Here is an 11,139-nt window from a genome sequence, read left to right on the forward strand (position 1 = left end):
AAACTTAATTTATTCTTATTTATCCTCATTTATTTATTTATTTTCCTTTTTTTCCCCCCTTTTTTTTTTTGCTGGTTGTTTGAGTTTCCGATTAATTGAATGCCGGATAATGGGAATTTTACTATATAGTAAAACACTAGTATCCAGAATTCAGGCAACTGGCAAAAAAAAAATCAAGGAAAATAAATTTTATAAAAAATTAAAATAAATAAGAATAAAATAATAGGCAAAAATTATTCAAGTTTAAAATTGTAAAAGTAATGAAGAGTTGGTTGAAACCCCTCACTATTAGGGTAATTCTTAAAGTGTCTCCTTATCCCTGCTTAGTAAGAATTTTCCTGTCAGGGGCTTTATCTGTAAACTGGAGGGGGGGAGGTGGTTTAAATAATCTTTTTTTGTCTTACAGGTGGCTCCGTGGAGAGATAGGAACCTGCAAATGTAGCAACGGTCAAATGTTTTCAAAGAATGTGACTGTAAATAAAGAAAAATGCTTTAAGTTTTATATAATCCTGCAAGTGAAGTTTATCAGTGTAATATTTCCTTCTTTTATCTTTTAAACTCTTTATTCTTAATGCAGGTGAATTAGTTATTGTAAGTCTCAAGCAACCAGAAAATACACATCCAGCATCTACCAATCCCCATCGGTGCCAGATTCGAGGGGTTTTACTATATATCCAGCATTTTTTTTGTTTTTGGCATGTTTAAATTTTAGCAGGCTTTACAGCTTTTCAAGTTTCAGAAATATATTTTCTTGGCTTTCACATTTCAATGGAGTGTCACAAGAAATGTCCTTGTTTTGTGAGAAATGGATCACTGTTCATCTTGTCCTTGTATGGGAAGTGAGAAATGGATCTAAGGTCAATCCATTGAAGGGGTGTTTGCTAAATATCGATCAATTGGATTAATTATGTCACAAACTTAATAGTGTTTGAACAGGGAATAGATTAATGCAAGAACCAGCCCTTTGCCTCAACATGTGCCTTTACAAAGTGAAGGGAGGAAAGTTTTGGGGAGACATCAGGGGTAATTTTTTTTTTGGTTTTACAGAGTTGTGAATGCCTGGAATGTTTCCCAGGGGTGGTGGTGCTGGCTGGAACATTGGGGGCATTTAGAGACTTGACACAGGCATATGCATGAAAGAAAAAAAAAGAACGGTTTAGTTTTTTGCCTGGTAAACTTCCTTTAAATTTTCCCCCTCTCACCTTAAGCTAAGCTCTCTGGTATTTGATATTTCCATCCTGAGAAGAAGACTCTGATTATCTACCTCATCAATGCCACCCAGTTTTATAAACTTCTCTCAGGTTGTCCCTCAGCCTGTGACACTCCTCAGTTGGCAATCCAAGTTTGTCCAACCTTCCTTGCAGCTGCTGTGTTCTCATCCAGGCCTTGGATAACATCCTGGAGCAATCTTGAAGAAGGGTTCAGGCTCAAAACAGCAATCATTCTTTTACACCCACTATTCCACCTGGTGAGTTCCTTCCTCCAGCAGAGTTTTTGTTTTGCTCTAGATTCCAGCATCTGCAGTTTCTCATGGATCCTGGCAAACCTTTCCAAAGCATCGTCCTTCAGTTTAGTGGAAAGAGGTTGTGATCAAATTCGTGTAGTGGGGGAAAATGTCAGTCCCTTCCTTCAGAACAGCTATTCTCAACAGGGTCCTTATGATCCCCCACTCATGGGAATCACAGCACATTTAAGTAAAAGCCTTGTTTTCTTTTCATCTCGGGTATCGTAAATTTATTTTTGTTTTTTATGTAGTTGGTAGGAGAGAAATACTGAAGAAACTAAAACTTGAGTGCTTCATGGGTAAACTGAGCAGAGTCCGGGGGGAGGGTGGGCATTGTCGAAAAAAGGTTGAGAATGGCTGCTCTAGAGAGCAGAATTTATAATGCTGCTCATGGTATATGAACCACAGTCAATTTAAAATCAAGGTGTCTGATGCTTAAAAGCTGTGAAGGAGCAAAAATTGATCATTCTTTTGCTTTATCTTTAATAGGCGTGGCAACTGCAAAAAAGTGAGCCTCGGAATGGTTTGTGAAGTCGGGCTGCGATGCCGCACTTACCATGTCCTCTGTGGCTCTGTTCTCAGCGTCTGGACGAAAGTGGAGGGAGTTTTAGCCTCAGTGAGTGGGACAAATGTAAAAATGCAGATTGTACGATTGAAAACTGAAGATGGGCAAAGGATTGTGGGTGAGTTTGTGCAATGGATTAGCATTCCACTGAAGGTAGCCACACTTGCTTATGTACTTGTGTAATGGTCAAGTCTTTTTGGACCAATTTTTGGGGGTCAAATTTAGGAGGGGGTGTCAACTTTTTCACAAACCATACTTTTGAGGAGTAAAATACACACAAGAATGCAATTGTGCCATAGTTGTAGGAACTAATTTTTTGGGTTGTATTTTTATGGGGAGTGTACTACTTTTGACTGTGGTAAGAACCTATATCATTCAAGGCATCGTGAGCTTGTGTGGTCAGGACTGGGTGGTAAGACTATGGTCAGGATGTCAAGAGCTCAGATCTCGGATGGGCAGGCGGCTGGGGCCTAGGAGAAAGAATATAGCCAGGGTATAAGGAGCTCTGGTGTTTGTGCAGCGTGGACAAAAGTCCAGGTCAGGAGCACTGGCTGGGCCGTGGGTCCATGGTAGGGATGACAGGAGCTCCAGTGGGTAGGTGGCCAGGGCGAGGATCCATGGCTGTGGTCATCCTCTGGTCATCCTCACCAATTCAATCATAGTGGAGACTTTATTCTGTAATTCAGGAATTATCAGGCTGTTTGTGCAGAATGCTGGAATCTGGAACACAAAGAATACTAGGAAACTTCAGCAGGTCATGCAGCAACTGTGGAGGCAGAAAGGATATGTAGATGTTTTAGGTCAAGGCCCTGAACCTGTTCACACAATTTTGTGGGCATTGTGTTTCAAATGAGACTGATAATTCAATTGAGAACCTAACTCAATCTAATACAGAGAAGTGAAAAAAAATTGTGAGTATTACACAGTGAATGGCAGGGCCAGAGAGTGTTGCAGATCAGAGAGACCTAGGTGTATAGTTTCCTGAAAGTGGCGATTTAGGTGGACAATGTGGTGAAGATGGTGTTTGGCATGCTAGTCTTCATTGGGCGGGCTATTGAGTAGGAAAGTTGGAACCTCATGAATCAGGCATTGATTAAACCTCACTTGGAGTAACATGTACAGTTCTGGTCGCCCAGCTATAGGAAGGACATCAGTAAGTTGAAAGGGGCGCAGAGGAGATTCATCAGGGTGTTCCCAGGACTTGAGGGGTTGAGTTATAGGGAGATGTTGGGTAAATTGTCTTTAATTCAGAGTAGGAGACTGGGGGGTGGTCTTGTAGAGATTACAAAATCATAAGGGACACAGATAAAGTAAATGTTTAATCTTTTTTCTAGGGTGGATGAACTAAGCAGCATATCTGTTGTGTTCAAGCACCAGTTTCAGGTCAAATGGGCCAAAGGGCCTGTTCTTGTGTTGTTCCAGAGTAACCATTCTCTTTTTGAATATTAAAATTAGTCAAAGATTAATCAATATAAAAGATGCAATATAGCTATGTAAAATGAGGAAAATAAGCTTTTAGGCTTGCACAGTGATGCTAACATACAGGTTTAAACAGAAGAGATTCTCGCAGGTCCAGAGGCACAGGAAGCGCAAAATTACAAATTTAAACCCAATGTTTGAGTATACAGGTGCCAAATTTGTAAAAACGTAGCATATTTATTTCTCAAATTATATGCAATTTTTTCCAAAGGCATACAACTTTGAATTTCTGCATTCCATCTTACCATACTCAAATGTGTATCTGATTTCCAAGTAACTGGAATACAATTCCTTGCTGCCGTGAATGCAACTTTAACAAATTCATTAGTGTCATTTTTTAATTGCATTAATTGTTCTCGAAACCTGTTCTGTTTTTAATTGCCAAACAAGTACTTTGTGATCTCTCACCTAATTCGTAATATCTTTGTTTTGTTCTTGTAATTATTTTTTCTGCTCTAAGTTTGTAACGTATTTATACTGAAGTTTTTTATTAATTGCCTACATTTATCTTCAGAACCCCATTTTCTTTTAGATCCTTTTCCAAAACTGTTATTTCTCTTTCTAACTGATCAATCTCTCTCATATATTCCTTTTAAATTGTGGAAGTAAAACTTATAATTTGACCTCTTAGATACACTTTCAAAGTATTATCATTTACAGAGTTCAAATTTATATCACAAAATGTTCTAACAAACTCACAAAAATCTTTTCAATAATAATGGATTCAATCTCCATCTATAAATCATTTTCTCCTTGTCAGGCATTTCAATCATTATTAATAAAGGTGAATGATCAGATAAGAATTTTGCTTTTTAATCAACTTCAAGAATCCTAGTTTCCATTTGTGCTGAAATTAAAAATAAATCAACTCGAGAATAAGAAAGAATCATGCCGATTCGAATAAAATATATAATCTTTCAGAGCAGCCATTCTCAACCTTTTTTTTTCCAGCTGTGCCCCCACAGCCTACTGGACTCAAAATTTGTGGAACCTTTTCCCTGTGAAGCAGTCAGGTTTTGCTTTCTTCTGCACTTCTACCAACTTTTTTAAAAAAACACAAAAAATTTTGATGTGAGGTGAAAAGAAAACAAGGCTTTTAATTGAATGTGCTTTGGTCCCAGAGGACATGTGTTTAATGTGAGGGGGAGGGCTTGAGGGGCAATTTTTTTCCACTCAAGGTAGTCCATATCTGAAATGAGCTGCTGGAGTAAACTATCGAGGCAGAACAATTACAGATTTTAAAAGGCATACTATATGAAGTTGTGGTGGAATTGTATACTCCGGAAACACAAAAACTGCAATTACTGAAATCTTCAGTAATAACAAGAAGCTGAAAGGATTCAGTGGGTCAGACAGCATTATTGAGACTAAAGGCTTTTGGACAGATATGGATAGGAAGGGCTTGGAAGGAAGTGGACCAAATGCAGGCAGGTTATACCAGCCCAGAATAACTACTATTGTTCCTTGGTCACATTTGCTACTTTTCCATGCTTGGTGATGTGTTTTTGTTTTTTAGTTGTTTGGGTACAAAAATGGGCAATGCAGGAAATGGTATGCCCAACAGGATCTTTGGACAACATTTCACAGATTTATTGCCTCCGTTACTGAAATTGTATCTATTTTCATCACAGTGTGGGTGTATGATTTAAATTCATTCTGAAATTTACAAAAAATCTTGTCATGATTGTCACGAAACTCCTGGATTTGGGGGAAGGTGACTTGTAATCTCTACCTGGCTGTCTTGTGGGAAATTCAGAATCACAGCAATGTTGATCAAGACGATTGGTGTCTGACCTGGCAAGTGATGAGCACTCTCATAAAAATAAAGGTTGTTTCGACTTTTTCACTCTTATTTTCTAATTTCAACAGGCTTGATCATTCCTCAAAACTGTGTCTCACCGTTGATGAACATTCTTTCAACATCGGACCAGTCACAGCAGCTGGCTCTGCAACAGCAACAGATGTGGCAACAACTGCATCCTCAGAGCATGAGTCACATGAGCAACACATAGTCTTTGGCTGCCTGTACTGGGCCTGAGCATACTTGAAAACTGTGATTGATAGGTGCCGTACCATGTGACTTTCACTTTTTTTTTAGGAATTCAGGGTCATATTCCAAAGAGATTCCTTGATTAGTGAAGTACTGATGAAAATAGTGACTTTTGGATTACCTGCAATTAAATCAGACAAGTTCTGGTTAATAAATGGGTATCAGTTGAAGGCCTGGACATAGGGACATCTTTCCTTTTTTTTAAAATTTTCCCTCCTGAAACTCTGTGTTGGCACTTTGTTCTTTTTATGACAATAGCTGCTATCATTTTCCATGTCCATTTCTGCTGTTTCAGTTAAGTGAGGGTGTGTGTGCACTTTGGGCATACCAGTCAAATATTTTGCCTTCAAAATAACTTCCTATGTCCTGTTCTGTAGCAAAGTGAGGACATTTTGTAATTTGTTACAAGTAGGTTGCACTGGTGCTGAGGACTCATGACTGAAGGCTGTGTTACTTGTTGCACCTACTTAGAATGTTTCATCTTAAATACAAGCTTAGTGGAATTGCAACCCTGTAGAAGTTTTCCTAAATCTGGTCTGGGTTTGTTAATCCTGCAGTCTTAAAAGTGAACAAACATTTATTCAGGGTGTGATTATCATGTATATCCTATGAACAGGATGTAAATAAGATGCAAAAAAATGGAAGAATCCCAGCCTATTTATAAAAAGGGCAGTTTAATTGAAAATTTATGATCGGGAAGGGGTCTAATTGCTTTATACAGAAGCCGTTTTGAATATGTTGATAAGCTTCTTTTCTCCAAATATGTAATTTCTGGTTAACTGCAAAATGTATGTTCTGTATTTCAGTGTTTAATGGCACAATCTTAAACTGTCCTGATGATTTTTATATAGACATTTATATATATCTATATAAAATTCTCAACCACTTTAACAGCTCCATCATATTTAATCACTCCCTTATATTGGTCACTTGTTTTCTACCCTGCAATTTTACCCAACACTTGTTATCAGTTTGACTACAACCTTTAATGTACTGAAGAGGAGCTTTTAGATAAAAGCTGTTGTTTGTGAATCATAGCAGAACTCCGCAGATGACCGTAATCTCGTGCATGCAAGCATGGCTGGTGTGAAAAGTTTAGATCCTGCCACTTGTCAGTCATGAGAAGTATCAAAGCTTATAAATTAAATTGAAGATTTAAGTACATCTTGTACTCTTGTGCTGTACTGATTCACAGTACATTGGTTGCACGTTTTGTATGCTGGTGAAGCCAGTTGCTTAGTTGGGGTGTTAAAATGTATGAAGGGGGTCTTGGGAGACGACTGCACTGTGTGTGGTGTCCTTTCGTACTGTTCACACAGTTCAAGCCTGTTAAGTATTTAACAGAGCATCGATATTACTTCAGTTAGTAAAACTTGTACTGTACAAATGTGTATAGTCTCAGCTATGATACCAATACTTTGTTTTGACTATAAATAGTTTTGTCAACTTTATCAGAATAGTGAAGGAAGTTTTGCCATTTCATGCTGGCACAAGTTGCACTACTGAAGATACTTAATTGTTTATAATTGTATATTTAAGTCCAGAATTGTCAACAATAAAAGTTACTGCAAGGCATAGGGCTCTTGCAGCAAACTGATAATAAATCATATTGTATTAATGGAAACTGGTGTAGAGTTTTTAAAACAGATATTCATTCTCAATGTGTATTCTCAATAGGAAGGGTACTGAATAGGGATGTGTGTGTGACTGAACCTCACCAAAATGATCAAAGATGCAATTGAAAATTGAGGGTGAGCTGGTTTTGTATGTCAAAATCATTGCTTTCTTGCTGTGGTGAGCAGTGAAATAATGTGGGGAAAATGTCCCCATTCATCTGATGGGGGAAAAAAAATGGTGTTGCTTCAATCTTTATCACCATCTTTTAAGTGCTTTAAACTTTGGCTGTCTGTTATTTTCTTGACAGCTGTTCCTGTTTGTATCAGCTGTTGTCTCTTCCAAAATAACCACTGCATTTTGAAAATAAAGTAAAAGCTTTCAAGATGTGTCATTCAAGGGGTTTGATCTCAACCAGAAGTCATTTTCTCCCTGTAACCCACTCCACAGCATTTTCTGAAAACGTGGGTTTATGGGTATGCAAAGGTTAAGCTGATGTCAACAGAAATAAAGATTGTCATTAAACAACGAAGATTTTGCTTCCTGAACACTTTTGGGTGTACTTTATGGATTTTGGACTGCTGATCACAAAAATCACTTTTTTTAAAAAAAGATTTCTTACCTCATACTAGTTCTGTGATTTATTGTCATATTTTAAGCCCACAAAGTGAGCTGTTTTGGTCAGTCCAAGCATGCCTGGACATGCACTCAGTGCAAGTGCTATACAAATGTTGTCTTAAGCCTGGATATGCTGAGACAGGATAGATGTAGACAGGCTATAAAAGCAGCTCCCATGTACAGATGCTGAGCATTACATTGATTTATAGATAGAAGCATGTTGATGCACATGTTCTTCAGGACCATACGCATCAACATTTGGCATGTTGTGGGTATTTCACCATATCTCAACAGCTGTGATACATCCTGTTACATTTGTGATTACAAACTACATCCAGTTGATTGACAACCTGCTTCAAGTACCCAAACCCATGAAGCACAACATATCCTTTAGAATTCATTTGCTGCACTTGTATTTGGACGTCTTTTCTGCTGATCTCAGTGCGGTCAGTGACAAACACGGTGAAAGGTTTCACCAGGACATTGCGGCCATGGAAAAGTTGTGGCAGGGCAACTGGAATCCATCAATGCTGGCCGACTATTTTTGGACACTGACACGAGAGGCACCAGAAAACGAGCAGCAAAACATTTTTTAGGTCAGCATCATTATGCGATTAATGTGCTAAATTTAATAAAAGTTAATGTTTCTTCAACTTCCTATGTGATACAGCAAATCTGAAATGATCTTGGCGTTCAGTTTGAAGTTGTCATATCGTAATTCCCTTTTTTTTTCAGGAACTAAATAATTGTCCAGTGTCATTGGTAAGGAAGTCTGAAGTTGCTGGTTTATTTCGGTCAAATATTAACAACTCCAAAGGATGAGAAAGTTTACATTGGGTGTTGTGCGGTTTGTGTTTCCACAGCAGAGACTATTAAACATTGAGCATGTGAAGGACATTTGGTTGTTTGGTGTTTTCAGCCAAAATTTGGTTGACTCGTGCAAGGAAATGTCAGCAGATCAGGCTGGATCTACAGAGAAAGATTTTATCAGTTTAAGCTGGTCCTAGTTTAGCTTGATCACCAAACCTGATGAAAGGGAGAATGCACTTTTGAAAGAAAAAAATAATCTTGGAGCAGACTATACCTGAACTGAACAGGCACAGTGAAGGAGGAGTTTAAAATTAAGGTGGATAGATGAGAAATAATTAAGCAACTATGCCTGAGGTACAACTGGGGAAAAAATACTAAAGACCATAGGCCAAAGGAACAGAAATAGGCCACTCAGCCCATCAAGTCTGTCCTGCCATTCAATCATGACTGATTCATTTTCCCACTCATCCCCATAACCTTTGATGCCCTGACCTCCACAACCACCTGTGGCAACAAATTCCACAGATTCACCACCCTCTAGAAAAGAAATTCCTCAAATGGGAAAGAGCCTTTTTTTACATCTACTCTGTTCATGCCTTTCAATATTTGAAAACAAACAAAAACCTGCAAAGTAGGAAGAAATACAGCAGACCATGCAATATCTCTGGAGAGAAGTTTGCTGTTTCATTAGAAATAAACTCAATGAAAACTGATTTAAATAACAGCAAAGGTCGCGGCAGGGAGCAGAGTGAGGAACAAGGGGATGTCTGCAACTGGAAGGTGATGGTGAGGTGTCGCAAGCTCATCAGTTGCACCATAACAGATGGGAGGTGGATTAGATCTTCACCCCATGGCTGATGTATTCCTTTCAGTTCCTTTTTTATCTGCCTTCTCCTTGTAACCTTTGACATCCTACTTAATCAGGAACATATAAACCTCTGCATTAAATATACCTAATGACTTGGCCTCTAAAGCTCTCTGTAGAAATGAATTCACCACTCTCTGGCTGAGAAAACTTCCCTTCATCTCTGTTATAAAGGGATGGCCTTCCATTCTGAGGTTCTCGACTCTCCCACTGCAGGAAATATAATTTCCACGTCCCCTCCATCTAGCCTAAGATGAAGGGGGTTGCAGAGGAGGGGGGGGGGGGGAAGGGGAGAGAAAAAACATGCTGGAACTGAGAGATGCAACATTTTACAGTTGGTGTTAAATTCAGTGATTAATGAAAGCTGTAATGTGCCTATTTGGGAGATGAGAAACTAGTCCTCAAACTTGCATTAAAATCCATTAGGCGTGTTGACATCAAAGTGGGTATGGAATAGAAAATTAAAGAGATACGCAACTAGAAGCACAGGTCATCTGCAAAACACTCACCAATACAGTTGTATGATTTCCAATGTTGCTGAAACTAGCCCTTTTACCCATCACATCAATACTGATCATTGACCTATCTGTGGTAATTCTGTTTACCAACACTTGGCCATAGCCTTCTATGTCTTGGTACTTGTCCAGATGCTTCTAAAATCTCCCTCCACTACCTTTTCAAACAGTGGGGTCCACACTCCAACCATCTTCTGGGGGAATATTCTCCCACAGATCTCTAAACATCCCATCTCACTTTACACCAATGCCCTCTTGTCTCAGACTCCATGGGAAAATTATTTTTCTTAACTACCTGATCTCTGGCTTCTTGATTTTGACTAGCTCAGTGTCTTCCAACCTTGGGAAACAAACATCAAGTCCTTATAACATGAGGCCAAATCCAGACAACGTAAGATAATGGAGCAGAAGCCCATTGAGTTCGCTCCGCCATTCCATCATGAGCGGATCCATTCTTCCACTCCCCTGCCTTTCCCCTTATCCTTTGATACCCTGACTATACAGATACTAACCAAACTCTGCCTCAAATACACAGCAAATTCTGGCTAAAGAACATCTTGATGTTCCTCAGGGATCTATTCAGGGACCCCTGCTTTTGTGATTTTTATAAATGACCTGAATGAGGAAGTGGAAAGGTGGATGATGCCATGAAGGTTGGGTTTGTTGCGGATAGCATGGAAGGTTTTAAATTGCAACGGAATATAGGATGCAGAGTTGGCTGCAGAAATGGCAACTTGAGTTCAATCTGCAAGTGTGAAGTGATGCACTTTGGAAGGTTAAGCTTGAAAGCAGAGCATGTGGTTAATGGCAGTGTGGAGGAACAGAGGGATCTTGGGGTCCATGTCCATTGACACTGGAAGGCAGGGGTGTCAAACTCAAATTCACAGAGGGCCAAAATTAAAAACTTGGACTAAGTTGTGGGCCAAACTAAATATTTATTGAAAATTTTCAACAAAATCTGCATGTTTTCTCTTCTTTCAACATATGTAATGTTAAACTTTTTCTTATTAAAATAAATGTTTAATAATAGTTTTGGTTAAACTCTTTCCAGAAGAAGCATTAACAAATGAGAAATAAAATATTCAGTAAATAATATTTCTCTATAGCCTTTAAGCTCCT

The 11,139-nt window shown here is 38.7% G+C and overlaps 1 protein-coding gene across 5 annotated transcripts in view; it reads left to right on the forward strand.

The window, feature by feature from the left end:
• The window catches only part of sbno1 (strawberry notch homolog 1 (Drosophila)), a 99,428-nt gene extending 92,206 nt beyond the window's left edge, over positions 1-7,222 (forward strand). For 4 of the 5 annotated variants that reach the window (XM_069933504.1, XM_069933503.1, XM_069933502.1 and 1 more), the window contains 2 exons: positions 1,994-2,187; positions 5,418-7,222. In XM_069933504.1, coding sequence (XP_069789605.1) covers positions 1,994-2,187; positions 5,418-5,560 — 337 coding nt within the window. In that variant the 3' untranslated portion in view covers positions 5,561-7,222. Of the gene's footprint in view, positions 1-1,364; positions 1,952-1,993; positions 2,188-5,417 lie in introns of those variants that run through there. The other variant, XM_069933506.1, reaches the window with a different exon arrangement.
• Positions 7,223-11,139: the final 3,917 nt, after the last annotated feature.

The sequence above is a fragment of the Narcine bancroftii genome, chromosome 4 (genome assembly GCF_036971445.1).
Source record: "Narcine bancroftii isolate sNarBan1 chromosome 4, sNarBan1.hap1, whole genome shotgun sequence".
NCBI classification, from domain to species: Eukaryota; Metazoa; Chordata; class Chondrichthyes; order Torpediniformes; family Narcinidae; genus Narcine; species Narcine bancroftii.